The sequence below is a fragment of the Erinaceus europaeus genome, chromosome 5, assembly GCF_950295315.1.
Source record: "Erinaceus europaeus chromosome 5, mEriEur2.1, whole genome shotgun sequence".
Taxonomy (NCBI): Eukaryota; Metazoa; Chordata; class Mammalia; order Eulipotyphla; family Erinaceidae; genus Erinaceus; species Erinaceus europaeus.
The window spans coordinates 122391697-122410123 of NC_080166.1; the positions used below are offsets into that span (position 1 = coordinate 122391697).

Consider the following 18427-nt stretch of genomic DNA (forward strand, 5'->3'; position numbering starts at 1 on the left):
TGAAGTATCCCTTACATATTTTTTTACAGTAACCCAATATCTGAGTATGTTAACCACTGTTCCTCTGCCATTTGTTCCTGACTGACAATTTTAATTAAACAAATTTTAATCAAAACAATGTGGATCTGTATTTTTACACTAAGTTTTCTACAAGTACCTTGTAGGTGATAAGACTTTTATCTGTGCATTAAAACCAACTGGCATTTGTATTTAGTAATATTTCCAAATACTAGATCATTCTACAGGTATCAAAAATTCACAAATAATTATTTTGCAAACCACTTTGTCAAATACTACTCCCCCTCATTCTGACCTCAAAGATAGCAAAGTCCCCAAAGAGGTCCTCACCTGACCAAGCTCTTCATTAAGGTTTGATGTCCTAGCCATAGCCGGAGTGTCATTTCCCAGATAATACATATCTGTGTCCTGAGAAAGAGGGAGAGAAAAGGGGGCACTTGAAAAAATATATATGCCATCAATCCTTCGCTCAGCATAGCAACAAATACTAACTAGAAATTGATGATGTAAGCACTACTTGGAGGTGAAAATACCGTTATGTTAGGGCACAGAAATGCTGTGATGCAGAAGGAAACTTGGCATGTATATATACACACAAAGATTTAGTTTTAAGATAATTGCTTTGTGACCTAGACTAACTCAGCTTCTCAACTAGCACCTCAATCACAGTATGGTTGAGAAGATCAAGTACAAATAAAGCAAACTCTAGCCAAGTCTACCAAAACTGGCTGCTGAAGTCCAGTACCTAACAGCCAAAACACTCCACTCCAATAGAATCCAAGTTTACTGTCATGAATTTTGGTACATAATGAACACTGAAGTAGACAACACCCATGAGACTTCCCTCAGTACTTTTTAGACTTCAAAAGCACAGAAATCCACAGTAATCATTTCATCAGTGCTCAGAGGACATGCACCTGGGAAGCATTCTGCCTCCATTTGCTCACTAATTCTCACAAGCACCCTTGGAATAAGTTCAACTACCCCCATTTCACAGGCCAGGAAGCTGTTATGATGGACAATGACACACAGCTCTAAGCTGACTCAGGGGCATCCTTGCTGGAGGTTCCCTAATGATTCTCTGGCCAGTTTACCTCCTCACAGACCAAGTTATAAAATATATTATAGTCTTCCTTTTCTGGAGGAGATCAATTAGATGACTAAGATTCCAAGAGAGTATAGGAAAACAGTGACTGGGGCTGGGTGGTGGCACACCTGGTTGAGCACACATATTACAGTGAACAAGGATCTGGCTTCGAGCCCCTGGTCCTAAACTGCAGGGGGAAAGCTTTGTGAGCGGTGAAGCAAGTCTGCAGATGTCTCTCGTCTCTCTCCCTCACCATCTCCCCTCCTCCTCTCAATTTCTAGCTGTCTCTATCCAATAAATAAATAAAGATAATAAAAAAATTTTTAAAAAGAAAACAGTGACTATGGAGAGTAGGGCAGTCCCTACCATTGTTGTTATACATTGAGGGCAAGGTTCTGTAGAGGCCACAGAAATATGATGGGCTGAGACCAAGAGAGTTTATGATGCTGTTCCTGATGGAGAAGCCCATAATGATGCTGGGTCCATACTCCCAGAGAGATAAAGAATAGGGAACTTTCCAATGAAGGGGATGGGATACAGAACTCTGGCAGTGGGAACTGTATGGATTTTTACCCCTCTTATCCTACAATCTTGTCAATCGTTATTAAATCAATAAAATAAAATAAAGCAGTAACAACCTGTCTCTAAGACTTTGGGAGTACTGTGGTGGTTATTGTTGTGTGGGGGGGTACAGAACTTTGGCAGTGGTGTGGTATGAAACTATGCTGCTATTATAATATTATAAATTACTAAATTTTTAAAAAGGAAAGAAAAATAGGGTTTAATATTTCTCAAGCAGTTCAACTTCCAGTCTCTGCTATTGTACTCACCCAGTTTATGAAAAGGGCTTGAGTATATTTAACAACTTCAAGAGTTACCAACAGACTGATGGGGATCAGATTGTTGTACAAGATGATGAAGGTCAACAGGTTGTATCCAAAATTGTCTGAGCTTGTTTCTGTGGGAAAAAAAAAAAAAAAACAGAATATATGTATAACTTCAGATACAGACTCCATAGTACAGACTCTACCCAGTTACATTTTGCTTTATTGTTTTGTAATCTTCCTAAAAGATGCTCATTCAAAAAAATCTTCAGTATTGGACTGGGAAGACAGAATGGTCACACAATGAGACTTTCATGCCTGAGGCTCCCAATCCCAGGTATAATCCCCAGCATCACTTTAAACCAGAGCTGAGGAGTGCTCTAGTATCTAGCGATCTCTATCTCACATTACAGTAAATAAATAAATGTTATAATATTTTATAAAGAAGAACTCCAACTTAAAAACTTTCAGTATAGATTTAGATATTTGAGTTAAAGTAATTATTGAACACTATGTGAATAAACACATAGCCTGTTAAGGCACAGTCCATTCTAGGACTGAGTAGTGGCTGAAGGAAAAGAGTAGAAATATTTAAACTCAGCAAGAGATGGGGTGTGCTGCAGAGGTGAACAGTCACACTAGTTTTATAAAAATAACTGACACAGAAACTGGAAGTAGAATGAAAATAGCAGGAGGATAGGATTGGAATCAGGAATTTGCCATCATTTCTAAGCACAGTGACTTGAGTTCTCCCCCAAGAAATTAGTCAAATGGCGATATAGTTTACCGCATAAAAGGCGAAGTAATGCTACGGCGCCTCTCTTCCTTTTCTCTGTCTCTGTCTCTGTCTTTCGCCTCTAGAAAGAGAGAGAGAGAGACAAGAGGGAAGGGAAGGGGAGGGGAGGGGAGGGGAGGGGAGGGGAGGGGAGGGGAGGGGAGGGAAGGGAAGGGAAGAAGAGGGAAGGGAAGGGAAAGGGAGGGGAGGGGAGGGGAGGGGAGGGGAGGGGAGGGGAGGGAAGGGAAGGGAAGGGAAGAAAAGGGAAGGGAAGGGAAGGGGAGGGAAGGGAAGGGAAGGGAAGGGAAGGGAAGGGAAGGGAAGGGAAGGGAAGGGAAGGGAAGGGAAGGGGAGGGGAGGGGAGGGGAGGGGAGGGGAGGGGAGGGGAGGGGAGGGGAGGGGAGGGGAGGGAAGGGAAGGGAAGGGAAGGGAAGGGAAGGGAAGGGGAGGGGAGGGGAGGGGAGGGGAGGGGAGGGGAGGGGAGGGGAGGGGAGGGGAGGGGAGGGGAGGGGAGGGGAGGGGAGGGAAGGGAAGGGGAGGGAAGGGAAGGGAAGGGAAGGGAAGGGAAGGGAAGGGAAGGGAAGGGAAGGGAAGAAAAGGGAAGGGAAGGGAAGGGAAGAAAAGGGAAGGGAAGGGAAGGGAAGGGAAGGGAAGGGAAGGGAAGGGAAGGGAAGGGAAGGGAAGGGAAGGGAAGGGAAGGGAAGGGAAGGGAAGGGAAGGGAAGGGAAGAAAAGGGAAGGGAAGGGAAGGGAAGGGAAGGGAAGGGAAGGGAAGGGAAGGGAAGGGAAGAAAAGGGAAGGGAAGGGAAGAAAAGGGAAGGGAAGAAAAGGGAAGGGAAGGGAAGAAAAGGGAAGGGAAGGGGAAGGGGAAGGGGAAGGGGAAGGGAAGGGAAGGGAAGGGAAGGGAAGGGAAGGGGAAGGGAAAGGGAAAGGGAAGGGAAGGGAAGGGGAAGGGGAAGGGAAAGGTAAGGGAAAGGTAAGGGAAAGGGAAGGGAAAGGGAAGGGAAAGGGAAGGGAAAGGGAAGGGAAAGGGAAGGGAAAGGGAAGGGAAAGGGAAGGGAAAGGGAAGGGAAAGGGAAGGGAAAGGGAAGGGAAAGGGAAGGGAAAGGGAAGGGAAAGGGAAGGGAAAGGGAAGGGAAGGGAAGGGAAGGGAAGGGAAGAAAAGGGAAGGGAAGGGAAGGGAAGGGAAGGGAAGGGAAGGGAAGGGAAGGGAAGGGAAGGGAAGGGAAGAAAAGGGAAGGGAAGGGGAGGGAAGGGGAGGGAAGGGAAGGGAAGGGAAGGGAAGGGAAGGGAAGGGAAGGGAAGGGAAGAAAAGGGAAGGGAAGGGAAGGGAAGGGAAGGGAAGGGAAGGGAAGGGAAGGGAAGGGAAGGGAAGGGAAGGGAAGGGAAGGGAAGAAAAGGGAAGGGAAGGGAAGGGAAGGGAAGGGAAGGGAAGGGAAGAAAAGGGAAGGGAAGGGAAGGGAAGGGAAGGGAAGGGAAGGGAAGGGAAGGGAAGGGAAGGGAAGAAAAGGGAAGGGAAGGGAAGGAAAGGGAAGGGAAGGGAAGGGAAGGGAAGAAAAGGGAAGGGAAGAAAAGGGAAGGGAAGGGAAGGGAAGGGAAGGGAAGGGAAGGGAAGGGAAGGAGGGAAGGGAAGGGAAGGGAAGGGAAGGGAAGGGAAGGGAAGGAAGGGAAGGGAAGGGAAGGGGAGGGGAGGGAAGGGAAGGGAAGAAAAGGGAAGGGAAGGGGAAGGGGAAGGGGAAGGGGAAGGGGAAGGGGAAGGGAAGGGAAGGGAAGGGAAGGGAAGGGAAGGGAAAGGGAAAGGGAAAGGGAAGGGAAAGGGAAGGGAAAGGGAAGGGAAGGGAAGGGAAGGGAAGGGAAGGGAAGGGAAGGGAAGGGAAGGGAAGGGAAGGGAAGGGAAGGGAAGGGAAGGGAAGGGAAGGGAAGGGAAGGGAAGGGAAGGGAAGGGAAAGGGGAAGGGGAAGGGGAAGGGGAAGGGAAGGGAAGGGAAGGGAAAGGGAAGGGAAAGGGAAGGGAAAGGGAAGGGAAAGGGAAGGGAAAGGGAAGGGAAAGGGAAGGGAAAGGGAAGGGAAAGGGAAGGGAAAGGGAAGGGAAAGGGAAGGGAAAGGGAAGGGAAAGGGAAGGAAAGGGAAGGGAAAGGGAAGGGAAAGGGAAGGGAAAGGGAAGGAAAGGGAAGGGAAAGGGAAGGGAAAGGGAAGGGAAAGGGAAGGGAAAGGGAAGGGAAAGGGAAGGGAAAGGGAAGGGAAAGGGAAGGGAAAGGGAAGGGAAAGGGAAGGGAAAGGGAAGGAAAGGGAAGGGAAAGGGAAGGGAAAGGGAAGGGAAAGGAAGGGAAAGGGAAGGGAAAGGGAAGGGAAAGGGAAGGGAAAGGGAAGGGAAAGGGAAGGGAAAGGGAAGGAAAGGGAAGGGAAAGGGAAGGGAAAGGGAAGGGAAAGGGAAGGGAAAGGAAGGGAAGGGAAGGGAAGGGAAGGGAAGGGAAGGGAAGGGAAGGGAAGGGAAGGGAAGGGAAGGAAAACATTCCTGGAAAGCTGGAAGCAGTGGGATTGTGAAGGCACAAAGTGAAGCCCTAGTGGCAAAGAGAAAGCATGGTGGTGGCTTGATCTAGATTTACTTTGGAAGGACAACACCCATGTCCAGTGGAGAAGCAATTGCAGAAGCCAGAACTCCCACATTCTGCATCCCCCAAAAAATTTTGGTTCATACTTCCAGAGGGGTAAATAATAGGCAAAATAAACCAGAAGGTTCTGTACCCCCATTCCACCAAAACCAGAAGCGTTCATAACCAGGAATTTTGTTTTTATACTGTCAATGAAAGAGTGAAGAAGGAAGCCAGGCACTGTTTCTCTTATCTGAGAGAGAAGAGGAAAAAAGGAAAGGCACCCAGAAGTAGTAACAGGTGTAGGAGTGACTTAGAAAGGAAGTGAAGACAACATCACCTTGGATTCCCACACAAATCTGATGGGCCTATACCTCTAATGGATCCCTCTTTTCAGCATCACTGGTCATTTCCATCAGGAACATCATCATAAGCCCTCTTGTGGGCCTTCCCCAGGACTTGCCCTCACCTCACCATAAAGCAGCAATGGCAGGGACTGCCCCAGTCACTGAAGGGAGGCTGCGTCATCCTGCCCTGCCACTTGAGGAAGACTGCTCCTGAAATGGGTGCAGCCTGCAATGTTCCCAGCCGTGGCCATGAACTATGAGCTCAGACCAACAGGGACTCAGAAGTTATACAGGCTCTGTGCTAAATATAAATATATAAATGGGCCCTGGACCAGGTGGATGGGAGTAAACTGTTCATTTTATTCAAGGATCTTGTTTCAACACTGGGAGCTATTCTCTGCCCTAATCCAACTTTCTAGCCCTTTTCTCCATTCTGACACTTTCTTCTCAGACAATATTTTTGTCCAACTCCACATTAGCTTGATAGTTTGATAACTCAAGAAAAAACTACAATAATTGTGAGCCCCTAGGAACATGCCAAAAATGAACTTCCTAGCTTCTTTCCACCCTACAATCCCTATTCTCATGTACTCTGTCCCTACTTTTTGGTTCCTGTTCATAAATCATTTTGTCTCCGTTTATATCTTGCTGCCTTTCAGCTACTAAATTGCAGATGCTACCATGACTCCATCCTGACTCCCCTGGGCAGACAACCTCACCAATGTGTCCTGGAACTTCATCTCTCTCTGGAGGAATTTTAATAATAGCTAACCCATATCTGCACCCATTTCAGGACCAGTCTTCCTCAAGTGGCAGGGCAGGATGACCCAGCCTCCCTTCAGAGACTAGGGCAGCCCCTACCATTGCTGCTTTATGGTGAGATGAGGACAAGTCCCTGGGAAGCCCCCAGAAAAAGGTTTATGATGATGTCCCTGATGGAAATGACCAGTGATGGTGGAAAATGGGGTCCTTTCCTACCAGGGAAAGATAGAAACAGGCTGGGAGTGTGGATCGACCTGTCAATGTCCATGTTCATTAGAGAAGCAATTACAGAAGCCAGAACTCCCACCTTCTGCACCCCAAAAATAATTTTAATCTATACTCCCAGTGTGTTGGATAGTATGCCAGCTCCCCCCGGCTTAAACACCAGTATGTCTGTATGAGATTAGTTTGATCCCACTCAAAGCTGCGGTCTATTTACATAAATCACTTTTACATTTACATAAAGCACCACCCTCCCTCCAGAGCACTGGTGGTTCAGTGGTAGAATTCTCACCTGCTCTGCCCCCTCTCCTTGTCACACCCTGATTTTCACCAGTCACTTTTCTCTCCACCCTCTCTATGTCACATCCTGTTCACACCCTACTTGGGAAGTATATATAAAGACAACATTGTTCATTTTAGTTTTAGTTTTAGCTTAGCTCGGCTTAGATTGTGCTGTGTCCTGCATGAATAAAGAGATACTGCCTACAGCTCAACCATGAGTCCCTGGTCGTCTGTCTCCCATCAATGAAGCTCAGCCCGACACCAGTGGGGAAGAAATGATAATGGGAAGATGACTGAAAGCTCTAAACTCCAACTCTATCAGGAACTGGAGTGTGGGGGGATTGGGGGGAGGGAGGTACATTTAGATATAGTAGTAGATGTATGTGTGAGTTGGAAAGGAAGAAAATACAAGACCTTTAAAACATGGGCAAATGTGTAAAAATACAGATAGAGAGTTGTAGATACAATAGTTAACCCCTATCTGCAACCTTAGGAGAACTGCTGTAGCTTACAATGGAGGGACTGGGAATTCAGAATTCTGATGGTGGGAAAGATGTGGAGTTGTACTCCTGTTACCTTGTAATTTTGTAAATGAATATTAAATCACTAATAAAAAAAGAGAGGAAGAAAGTGAAGGCAAGATCACTGAAAAAAATGGGAAGAAAAAATATATATATACATACAGATGGATAGGCAGGTAGGTAGGTAGGTAGGTAGGTAGGTAGGTAGGTAGATAGATAAAGTTATAGAATCAGCCCATATTAGTGACCTTAGAAGAACCACTGAAGTTTCCAATAGAGGGTTTGGGGACACAGAATTCTGGTGGTGGGAACCATATGGAATTATACCCCTATTATCTTATAATTCTGTAAACAAATAGTAATAATAAAGAAATTAAAATAAAAATATGCAGCTCAAACACCTACTTATGATAAAAACCCTCTAGAAACTGGGAATAGAAGGACAATTCCTCAGCATAATAAAGACCATTTGTTACAAGCCCAGAGCTAACATCATTCTCTAAAATTGGGAATTAGACTATTCAACATAGTCCTTGAGGTCCTCACCAGTGCAATCAGATAAGAAAGATACTCCAACACTAATTAGAAGGGACATATGCACCCCTATGTTCATAGCTGCATTATTCACAATATCCCAAGAGTGGAAGCAGCCTACATGCCCATAAACAGATGACTGCCTGAAGAAGTTATGGGATATATATCCCATGGAATATTACTCTGCAATCAAAAAAATGCTACTGTGTCATTTGGGAGAAAACGGATGAAAATGAGGTGATTAGGCTTAGCAAAATAAGTAGATGAAAGACAACTGGTTTCACTCATGTGTGGAATATAGATATTGGATACACATGAACTTGAAAAAAGGGGAAAAAACAGAAGCAAGTAAACAGTTTGTGTGAGAACTATAGTGGTTATTTGGGAGGTGAGAGGGTGGGGATACAGAAGTTTAATGGTGGGTGTGGTGTGGAACTATAAACTATAATCTGACAATCTCGTATGATACTATTAACAACAAATAATTCTTTTAATGTTGCCTGTCACTGAAAAAAAAAATGGAGCTCAAAACTGACCTTTTGAATATAAAACAATCCTCAGATCCCTCCCTTCATGACAGGATGCCTAATGTTTCAATCAACCTAGAAAACTTGAGTTCTGCATAGTAAAAAAAAAGGGAAGGGCGATACAGTACAAGCAGCCCTCTCTCATACTCACCCATCTTCTTGATGTACCAATTCTTCCCACCATGAGTCCCGTTCCAGTACCAGGCCCCCACTGAGCTCACCAAGGCCATAACCAAGAGGATGCCAAACAACACCAGGATCTGTACATTGGTCACTTTCTCCACGTTCGATCTCTTGAGAGGGGCTTTGGTAGAATTCTGTAGAACAGTATTTGAAACCAATGAGGGTCATAGAGCAGAATTGGGGAAAAGGGGGTGGGGTGGGAAGAAAAAGAGATAAGCCAATTAAATCCAACAAATAAAAGGTAAAAAGACTCTTTCCTGCCAGGTAATCAGTAAAAATTAAAAGTAGATATTCTGACTGAACAGCAAGGACTCAATAAAGACAGAAGACACACTCTACAATTTTAAAGAATATGTTTCAGGGTGGAGGGTATATAGCATAATGGTTATGCAAACAGACTCTCATGCCTGAGGCTCCAGAGTCCCAGGTTCAATCCCCTACACCATCATAAGCCAGAGGTGCAGTGCTCTGGTTAAAAAAAAAAAAAAAGTAAAGAATATGTTTCAACCACACATCATAATGTCAATACTTCTTATGATTACTCTATTTTATTATCATAGAACACAACTAGTTCTAAACATTTAGTTCCTACTTTTAGAAAGTCAGATGTTAATTCAAGAGAATTTTAAAGATTAAGTACCATAAAAGTCTAGATTCTTTAAAGTAGTAACATCTCATTATTTTTGAAGTACATATTATCCCTACAACAGTCAAAATTTAATTTAAAAAAAGACATACACAAACACATACACATCAATAATGTAAAATGGAATGCCAGTAGGTATATCAAGATATATGAACAAAATCATTCACTGAACACCATAATAAGAAACAAGCAGGAAAACTCAGGAAGCTCTAGTGGTTAGGAGAAGTTTAATGGTATCCTGAATCAACCAGAACAGGTAAAAAAGTAAAACAAAAGCAGAAAGACATTTGCAAGCATGCATGCCTAGATATCTCACTGTTGGGGAAAACTAACCCAGCTTAAAGCAGAGACCAGTGCTGTGATGACGGCTACTCTATTAATCAACACCATATATTTCCACCATCTGCTTATAAAATTTGCATTTAAGTGCACCTGTGTAGTTCAAACCCATGTTGTTTAACGATCAACCATTATGTTCTCTTTTCCCTTTCACTTTAGTTCTTAAAATAATTTATCTTATACAGACTTTAACCAAAAAAAAAAAAAAAAAAAAAAAAAACCAGACAGACCAAAAAAAAGCCACTTCTCTAGACTCTAAATAAGACTCCACTAGTAAAGGCTGACCTATCACTAGTCAAACACCGTCAGAGGTCCACTGTTACAACACATCACCTCTGACCGCCTGGCAAGAACAAGCAAACTGGTTCAAACATTGCTTATTCCAGTCCTTTAGAAGACACATGGTGGGGAGTCGTGCGGTAGCACAGCAGGCTAAGCACAGGTGGCACAAAGCACAAGGACCGGTGCAAGGATCCCAGTTCAAGCCCCCAGCTTCCTACCTGCAGGGGAATCACTTCACAAGCAGTGAAGCAGGTCTGCAGGTGTCTATCTTTCTCTCCCCCTCTCTGGCTTCCCCTCCTCTCTCCATTTCTCTCATTTCTGTCCTAGCCAACAACAATGACATCAATAATAACTACAACAGTAAAACAACAAGGGCAACAAAAGGGAATAAATAAATATTAGAAAAATTATTTAAAAAATAAGAAGGCACATGGTAATGTGGTCTGGGAGGTGGTGCAGTGGATAAAGGAATAAACTCAAGCATGAGGTCCTAAATTTAATCCCTGGCATTGCCTATGCCAGACTGATGCTGTGACTGTTTCCTCCGTTTTTCTCCTCACTCTCTCATACATACATGTATATACACAGATATCTTTAAAATAAATAAGTAAATATTTTAAAAAAGAAAAAATGAATGATGGTGAGCATGCTAAATTTACATTCAGTGCAGACACAGGCAGAAAGATGCTTACAATATTTGTAATTTCTGTGACTCAATAGTTTTACTGATTACTGATCTTTTTTTTCAAGAATTCTGGCAAGTTAACAGGGCTGGAAAAGCAATGGCCACTAAAATTCACACTTCAATACACACACTATGTAGAAAGCCAATCACAAAGTGAAACGTGGACTGGGAATGGTGTATGACATCAAAGCAAAGGGCTCTGGGAAAGGAGGGGGAGGTAGGGGCAGAAGAGAACTTTGGGCTCCTGGTACTGAATATGAAACTGAACTCATGTGTTAATGACTATACAGTAAATTAATAGTCCATTTAATAAAAAAAAATCTACCTGTGAAAGTGGATAAATTAGAGAAACTATTACCTTGATGTTAATAAAAGTAGACTTATCTGGAGGCTGGGCAGTAACATACTGGGTTCAGTTTACATAGTGTAAAGCATAAGGATCCAGGTTCAACCCCAGCTTCCCACTTGCAGGGGGGTCACTTCACAAGCGGTAAAGCAGATCTGTAGGTGTGTCTCTGACTCTCTCCCTCTCTATCTTCCCCTTGTCTCTCAATTTCTCTGTCCTATCTAACAACATTATTAGCAACAATAGAAAAAAGATGGTCACCAGGAGCAGTGGATTCATAGTATAGGCACCAAGACCCAGCAATTGTTGCGTTTGCTGTAATGAATGTGATAACTATCTTTGTTAAATCAACCAATGGAAACAGCTGACATTGAAACATTTCTGCAGGACTGCACTAAATATAAACAAGGGAACAAGCGTAAAAGGCACTAATGAGAATATGAAGATTAAAAATGGCAAAATTTAAAGCAATCACATTTTCTCACTGTCGTCAAGTATAACATGTTCAGACAAAAAAAAAATGCTATTCACAAATAGGATGGCTTCCAGCTATGTATATTACACTGTACTTCTTATGAAAGCTTTTTTTTCAGCCTCTAGCAAGCAGAGATGTTTCTGGGACTTCCCGATACTCTGTATTCAAACAGCCAGCATGTAGCAAGTAAAACAAAGAACTTTACCAAAGTTAGCTTCAAGGATAGGTGCCCATCATACACTTTGGGGGTACAACTTCCTGAGATACTTTATTTTTTGGTAATATGTGCACTTAACCAGCTGTGCCCCTGCCCAGCCCCAATACTGTATCTTTTTACTATTTGTTTGGTTTCATGAGAAAAAGCATGAGAAAACCAGAGGTGAGAGCACTGCTCCTGCAGACATGGCACTAAGAATTGAACCTGGGGCCTCCGGCATAAAGTCCTGTGTTCTCCCCACAGAGCTATTTCCCAGCTGCCTATTTATCTCAGTGCACACTTTGCTCATTGAAGAGATGACTGGATTCTTTTTAAAAAAATGTTACTTGGCTATTTCTTACATCTTAACTGCAAATCTGTACAACCAAAGTATGGTCTACAAAAGCAAATTATGTCCTGAAAGGACAACCAGTGTGCAAGGAATCCCAGAGAATTACTACATTTCTAATACTCACAATCTGAAAACTAGTCTTGGGGACTTGCCCAAATTTGAGCTGGCTCCCTCTGACCTCTGTCACCTCATCACAAAAAGCAAAAGTGATCTGTGAACTGAACTATTCCAAGGCTGTCCAGAGCTGAAGGCATTGGTGGTATAGTGGTGAGCATAGCTGCCTTCCAAGGTTGTCCGGAGTGGTTTCTGGCACTGAATTTGAGAACTTAGAGGATACTTCCTAGATGGCACTACACTATTCAAGATAAGGCCTTCACATATAGGTTCTCACAGCTAATAAGCACTAAACATTCTACTATAGTTGGTATTGCTGAGGACTTAGCAGGAGGGGGTGAGCATGGCACACCTCAGAGAAATGCTGATTAATCTTCATCCTCCACCCTCAAGAAGCCCCTGTAAGTATTTGCCAAATATTCAGTGTTATAGCTGCCACAGTTCTCTCCCAACACACACACACACACACACACACACATACACACCCTCTCTGTAATCCACCACACCATGAATGGCTCCCCACCACTCCAAAACCAAACCTTGCCCAAGATCTGGGCCCTCCCTTTGCTCCTCTCACCTCACCCCACTGAGGATAAACCTTTCCATCCTCTTTCACCTCCTTCTATCAGACTGGAACTGTCAGAATAGGAAGATAGTAATATGAAATGTGTAAGTAGAATTGAATAAGACTTCTAACATCTCTGTTCTCTTTTTTTTTTTGCCTCCAGTGCTATTGCCTGGGCTCGGTGCCTGCACCACGAATCAACTGCTCCTGGAGGCCATTTTTTCCCTTTTGCTACCCTGGTTGTTTTACCATTGCTGTGGTTATTATTATCATTGTTACTGATGTCCTTGTTGTTGGATAGGACAGAGAGAAAAGGAGAGAGGAGGGGAAGACAGAGAGTGGGGAGAGAAAGACACCTGTAGACCTGCTTCACCGCCTGTGAAGCGACCCCCCTGCAGGTGGGGAGCCGGGGGCTCGAACCGGGATCCTTACACCGGTCCTTGTGCTTTGCGCCACGTGCGCTTAACCCACTGCGCTACCGCCCGACCTCCTAATAACATGTTTTAAAAACCCAATTGCAGGGCTGGGAGATAACTCAGCCTTAGACCACAGAACATTCCTGCCTAATACGCCCCAGGTTCAATCTCTGGCATCACCTATACTTGATCTGAGCAGCACTCTGGTCTTTCATAAAAAAGAATCCTTTAAAATAAACAAATGAAAGTTTGTAAATGTCTAAAAAGATCACTTACAAAATTCATGCCATTTGGCTGTACTGCTCTCTGCCTCTTCCCTCAGCCATTACACCAATGTCTCAGCCACATGCTCAAGATGTGAGCAGTAGCTTTGAGCATCCACTTCTATTCCAGTTTTGCTTTATCTGTCTTCAAAATCATAACACAGGTGCAGGAAGATAAGACAGCGCAGTGGTACTAAATGGAATTTACATGCAGAGCTCCCACATTCAATCCCTAGCACCACCATATGGCAGAGCTGAGTAGGAGGAAGGGAGGGAAAAGAGGAAGACAGAAACCCGTCAAATGCTCTAATTTCTCAGTCTCAACTCTGAAACGCCGACCGGCTCCAACAACCTTTGACTTCTACTTCCATTGTTCATTTTTAGATCACTACTCTACAAACCCTCCACTCTAAAGCTTAAAGACAAATAACCACACATACTCACCGGCCTGTCACTCAGCAACTCCACTAACTTTTTTCAATTCTAGTTGGTCTTCCAGTCTTTCTAATCCTGTCCCTCTCTTCCTCCTGTCAGCACTGCATTGCCCAGCTTTGTAGACACTGAAGGCTATATAGCCTCATTTATTCTAATGCATATCTAACTCTCTTTCCCTATATCACTGAGCCAGTAGAACAGCTTCCTTCTCTAAGTCCACATCTACAATTGTCCTTCTTGGTATAATTCTTAGTATCTAGTCAACTGACATACCCAAACCTATGATGGCTGACCCTCTAAAAACAACCGCAGCACATTGTAATGACCATATTACAAATCTATAATTCCCACTACTCATCAGTATGTATGGCTTCCTTACTACTGTGTCCACAAGCCCTAGCACAAGATTTGGTGCATGGTGATCATGAAAAGTATTTTAATTAGGAAATATAGCAAATAATGCGCTTTCAAATTTAAATTAAAAAGCAGACAAGTCAAAAGTTCAACACTCATTAATAGTAACCAATCAAAATAAGACACCAAGTGATATCAAAAAAAAAGGTAAGAAATTATATAAGGGTATGGACACGTTTGCTTGCAGAATTTCATATTTTCAAATAAAAATTTCACATATGTCTAGCAAAATATGTTACAGTATAAATCTGCTATTATTGTATGTGAACAGTAAACAAATAATTTTTAAAATTATAACTGAAAAAGAAAAATCATTTTAACTTTAAGTTTTTCTTTGTTAAGTGAATAAGCATGTTCCTTTTAAAAATAACTGACTTTAAATTGTCTAGAGTTTAGTTAAATAAGACAATTTACTGTAAAATTCTTAATGTGGTAAAAAAAAATAATAATAAAGAAGTTAGAATAAATGCCCCCTCTTGAGTCCAGAAGATAGATTAGAACTGTCTGACCCCTGCTCCACCCCCACAAAAAATATGGAAAACAATGGCCATTGATATTTCAGCAAGAGTAATAGATACCCGATAATTACAGAAATGCAGAAGAACCTATCTAAGGAATCAAAATACAGGCACTTCTTTTCCAGTGTTATGTTCATAGACAAACTTGAGCTTCCTAAAAGTCTGCGACTTCACAAAAACAAAGGTGGGGGGAGAGGAGACTAACATCAGCATTGTTTTCAGCAGAGAAATATTTTACCTGCATGAGTTTGGTGTCGTGTCCAGTATATACAACTATGCCAAAGACCCACTGAGTATTTCTAAGCTGTGTACCTCTTAATAAGATCTGGTCAGGCCCAAGGGAAACAGGGCTAAAAATAAGAAACAACATTTATATTTAATGATAGTCTGGCAAATGAGCATGAGCTTTCCCCTTAAACATAAACCCACAATAAACTAAATGTTTCTGTAAGTCAAATTAGAACAGCTCCAGTGAGAACAGGGGTAATGAAGATTATTACTGGTTTAACTTTCAAAAAAAAAAAAATCACCACAATAAGTTTATCCATTTATCACTATAGAAAAGAAAGTGTTGGGGACCAGGGGGTGGCACACTAGGTTGAGTGCACAGGTCACCATGCACTCAAGTTCAAACCCCCACTCCCCGCCTGCAGGGGGTAGCTTCTAAAGCAGTGAAGCTCCCTCTCCCCCTCTACCTCCCTAATCCCTCTCAGTTTCTCTCTACCCTATCAAATAAAAATAGAAGAAAAAGAAGAAAAAGGCCATTGGGAGCCATGGATTTGTAGTGCAGGCAACAAACCCCAGCAACAACCCTGGTGGCAATAAAAAAAAAGTGTTTTTTTTTCTATAAAATATTAGCAAGAATTGTCTCTTAAAAGCCTTATATAAAGCAACACCCAAAAGTGAAACAGCTAAGATAATCAAAAGCTTAATCATTTGGGAAACCCACTTTACTTAATAGACTACTATAAAAAATAAAGCAACAAATTTAAACCATCAAATTTGTCAAGAATGACTGACTACATGACTAGCCAAAAGTCTGAATGATGATTTAGAACTTCAAAATAAGGACTTACATTCTGTCTCTGCATACTAAAAGGACACCAAGAAAGTATTCACACTAGTTTTCATAGCTATTCTAGGTTAACTCCCATAATCAGCTCCCTCCCCATCAGGTCTGTTCAAAACACAAAAGTAGACAGCACTGGGAAGAAGCATGCAGAGAAGAGGAGCAGAATGTAGAAGTTACACCTAAGGTAATGACAAAACGACTCCCGAACAATTAAACAAATGCAAAAGGACAAAGACAACAGCAGAGACAACAGGGCACTGCATGTGCTAATGGAAGGAAGATTGCTGTAAATTTCATTCTACTTTCTAAATCTACTCAAGAAGAATACTAGCAAAAAGATATATATTTATTTAATAAACACATAACTTTTATACACCTCCCTCCTGTTTTACTGGGCAATTTTATGTAGCCAAATCCTCTCTACTACTTGGCAGATAAGACACATAAGAAAAAATAGATTAGTGCTGGGAGGCTCCTGTGAGAGCCTTCAGCATTTTTCTTCACAAAAATCAATTCAATGACATTCATAGTGCTTTAAGAAATGCCCAGTTTCATATCTACGTCACTGTATTTTCATGTTTATTCATGAAGAAACTCGCTCTGATGAAATCCAAAAGCAGATAGGTATTTCCCAAAGCTCTATTAATTGTTAATCATGCTTAAAAAATAAAAACAACAAAATGCTAAGAAAAGGCAAAGTGATACCTCTTCCCATCAAGGTGCAAATTTCCAGTGAAGTCGTAGAGGTGACGGTTGGGGCCTTCACACTCTATAGTTCCAGACAGTTTCATCAATACTTCCCTTGTTTGCATTTCAGCCGTGTGACTCAGACCCTAAAATGTTAAACCAAAGATATTGGACATAATCTTCCAGGAGTAAGAATGACCGCACCTCCCACCCCCACTGCTAAGCAAAAGGAAATAATGAATCAAGTAAAATAGACTGATTGGAACTCAAACCATCAGTCCTCAATACAGACATTACAAGAGTCTTTTTCCACAGAAAAACACAAAAGTTTACAAAACATTCAATGGGAACAAAAAGACACATCAATCTACAGCTGAGACTTCTAAAGAAACTACATAGTAAGTGCATGCATATGTAGCCAGTGGACAGGAAAGGGGAGCAGAAGAATCCTACTTTGAAAGAAAGTGTGCTTGCTGACCCCAGGTACCATCTTGCAGAACACTGTTTCCTCAGAGCTAAGAATCTCCGGGCACTTTACCCCTAACTTCAGGGAAACCTGATGTTGGATTACTCAAAAAAGACACACTAGTATGGCAGAGAATTAACTGGACTAAAAACTCATGGTGATGTTCTGTGGCTTGAACCTGGCCCAAGGGAGATTCACAGGAAATTGTGCCTGGGCAGTGGCTGGGAACATGAGTAGTGCTTTAAGTACATGGGGAAGAAAAATAAACAAATAAACAGACAAGCAGAAAAGCCAGCTTCTAAGCAACTAACCCAGTCTGAGAGTAGGTCTCATATCTCTCAAATTACCTCACTGGTAATGCCTGCCCTCCCCAGCCACATAATATACAAACTGAAAGAAAATTCAACACTAGCCACAGTGCCACCTGCTGGTGCAACAATACCAGCCATACAAAATGGGCAAACAGGAAAAATACAACTTTCCAAGACTACTATGGTTGACTTCACAGAAAGAATGGCTACAGAAGAACTCCAACAGTATGAAGAAGTGGCGGATCTATTAGAAAAAGAATTGAGAAAATCCATTATGAGGGAAACTCAAGAATTTCAACTGAAGATAGAGAAATGTATTTGAGACTTGAGTGATTCAGTAAAATATACTAGAAAAATTTCAAACAGATTTACAGGGTGTGAAGGACATATGAATGACAAATGACAAGTCTAGGAAGCAGAGTTAATGAGAAAGAGAGAAGAACATATCAAAACTAGAGAACATAGCAGTAAATCTGAGGTTAACTTAGTCCCCACGAAAATCCTAGGTGTATTTCCTCCCCAATTTGAGGTCAGACCCCATAGACCTAACACTGGTTTGGATACAACAAATAACACTCAAAGCCTTAACAGCTGGGAGAAAGTCTAGCTCGTCATATGAACAATGGACTACAAAAGCTGGGAAAAGGTAAAAGACTGGCTTTTAATGGTGGCCTTTTTGGTCACTACCAGGCCACACCATCACCTGGGGCCACAGTCAGGGAATCCTTGGGTTCCCACATAGATAGTATGGACCAGACCTGTCTCCACCATCACTAGTCATTTCCATCAGGAACATCATCACGAGCCTTCTTGAGGCTTGCCTCAAGGCTTCAGGACCTTGCCCTCACTATAAAGTAGCAATGGTAAGGACTGCCATACTCTCTGAAGAGAGGCTGGGTCATCCTACTCTACCAATAGAGGAAGACTGGTCTTAAAATGACTGCAGCCCGTGCAGCCTGCTTCTGTTGAGCCATACAATTTGATCCTGCAACTGTTGAGCTCAACCAAATCAGTGCAACCAGTACCACCTCGACACATTTCACTGTGGATGGTGTTCAGAGATGCCAGGCATGGAATGTCAACCCTTCAGCTCCAGCACTCAGGTAAGACCTTTCCTAGCTCATCGGACTCAATTCTAGTTCAGGTGGTGCACTTCCTTACAAAGCCACAGAAC

The 18427-nt window shown here is 42.6% G+C and overlaps 1 protein-coding gene across 4 annotated transcripts in view; it reads right to left on the reverse strand.

Moving 5' to 3' along the window:
* The window catches only part of ATP8A2 (ATPase phospholipid transporting 8A2), a 641523-nt gene that overhangs the window by 480491 nt on the left and 142605 nt on the right, over window positions 1-18427 (reverse strand). For all 4 annotated transcript variants that reach the window (XM_060191722.1, XM_060191724.1, XM_060191721.1 and 1 more), the window contains exons 9-13: window positions 16495-16622; window positions 14956-15067; window positions 8640-8805; window positions 1936-2063; window positions 349-426 (exon numbers count right to left, since the gene is read on the reverse strand). In XM_060191722.1, coding sequence (XP_060047705.1) covers window positions 349-426; window positions 1936-2063; window positions 8640-8805; window positions 14956-15067; window positions 16495-16622 — 612 coding nt within the window. The remainder of the gene's footprint in view (window positions 1-348; window positions 427-1935; window positions 2064-8639; window positions 8806-14955; window positions 15068-16494; window positions 16623-18427) is intronic.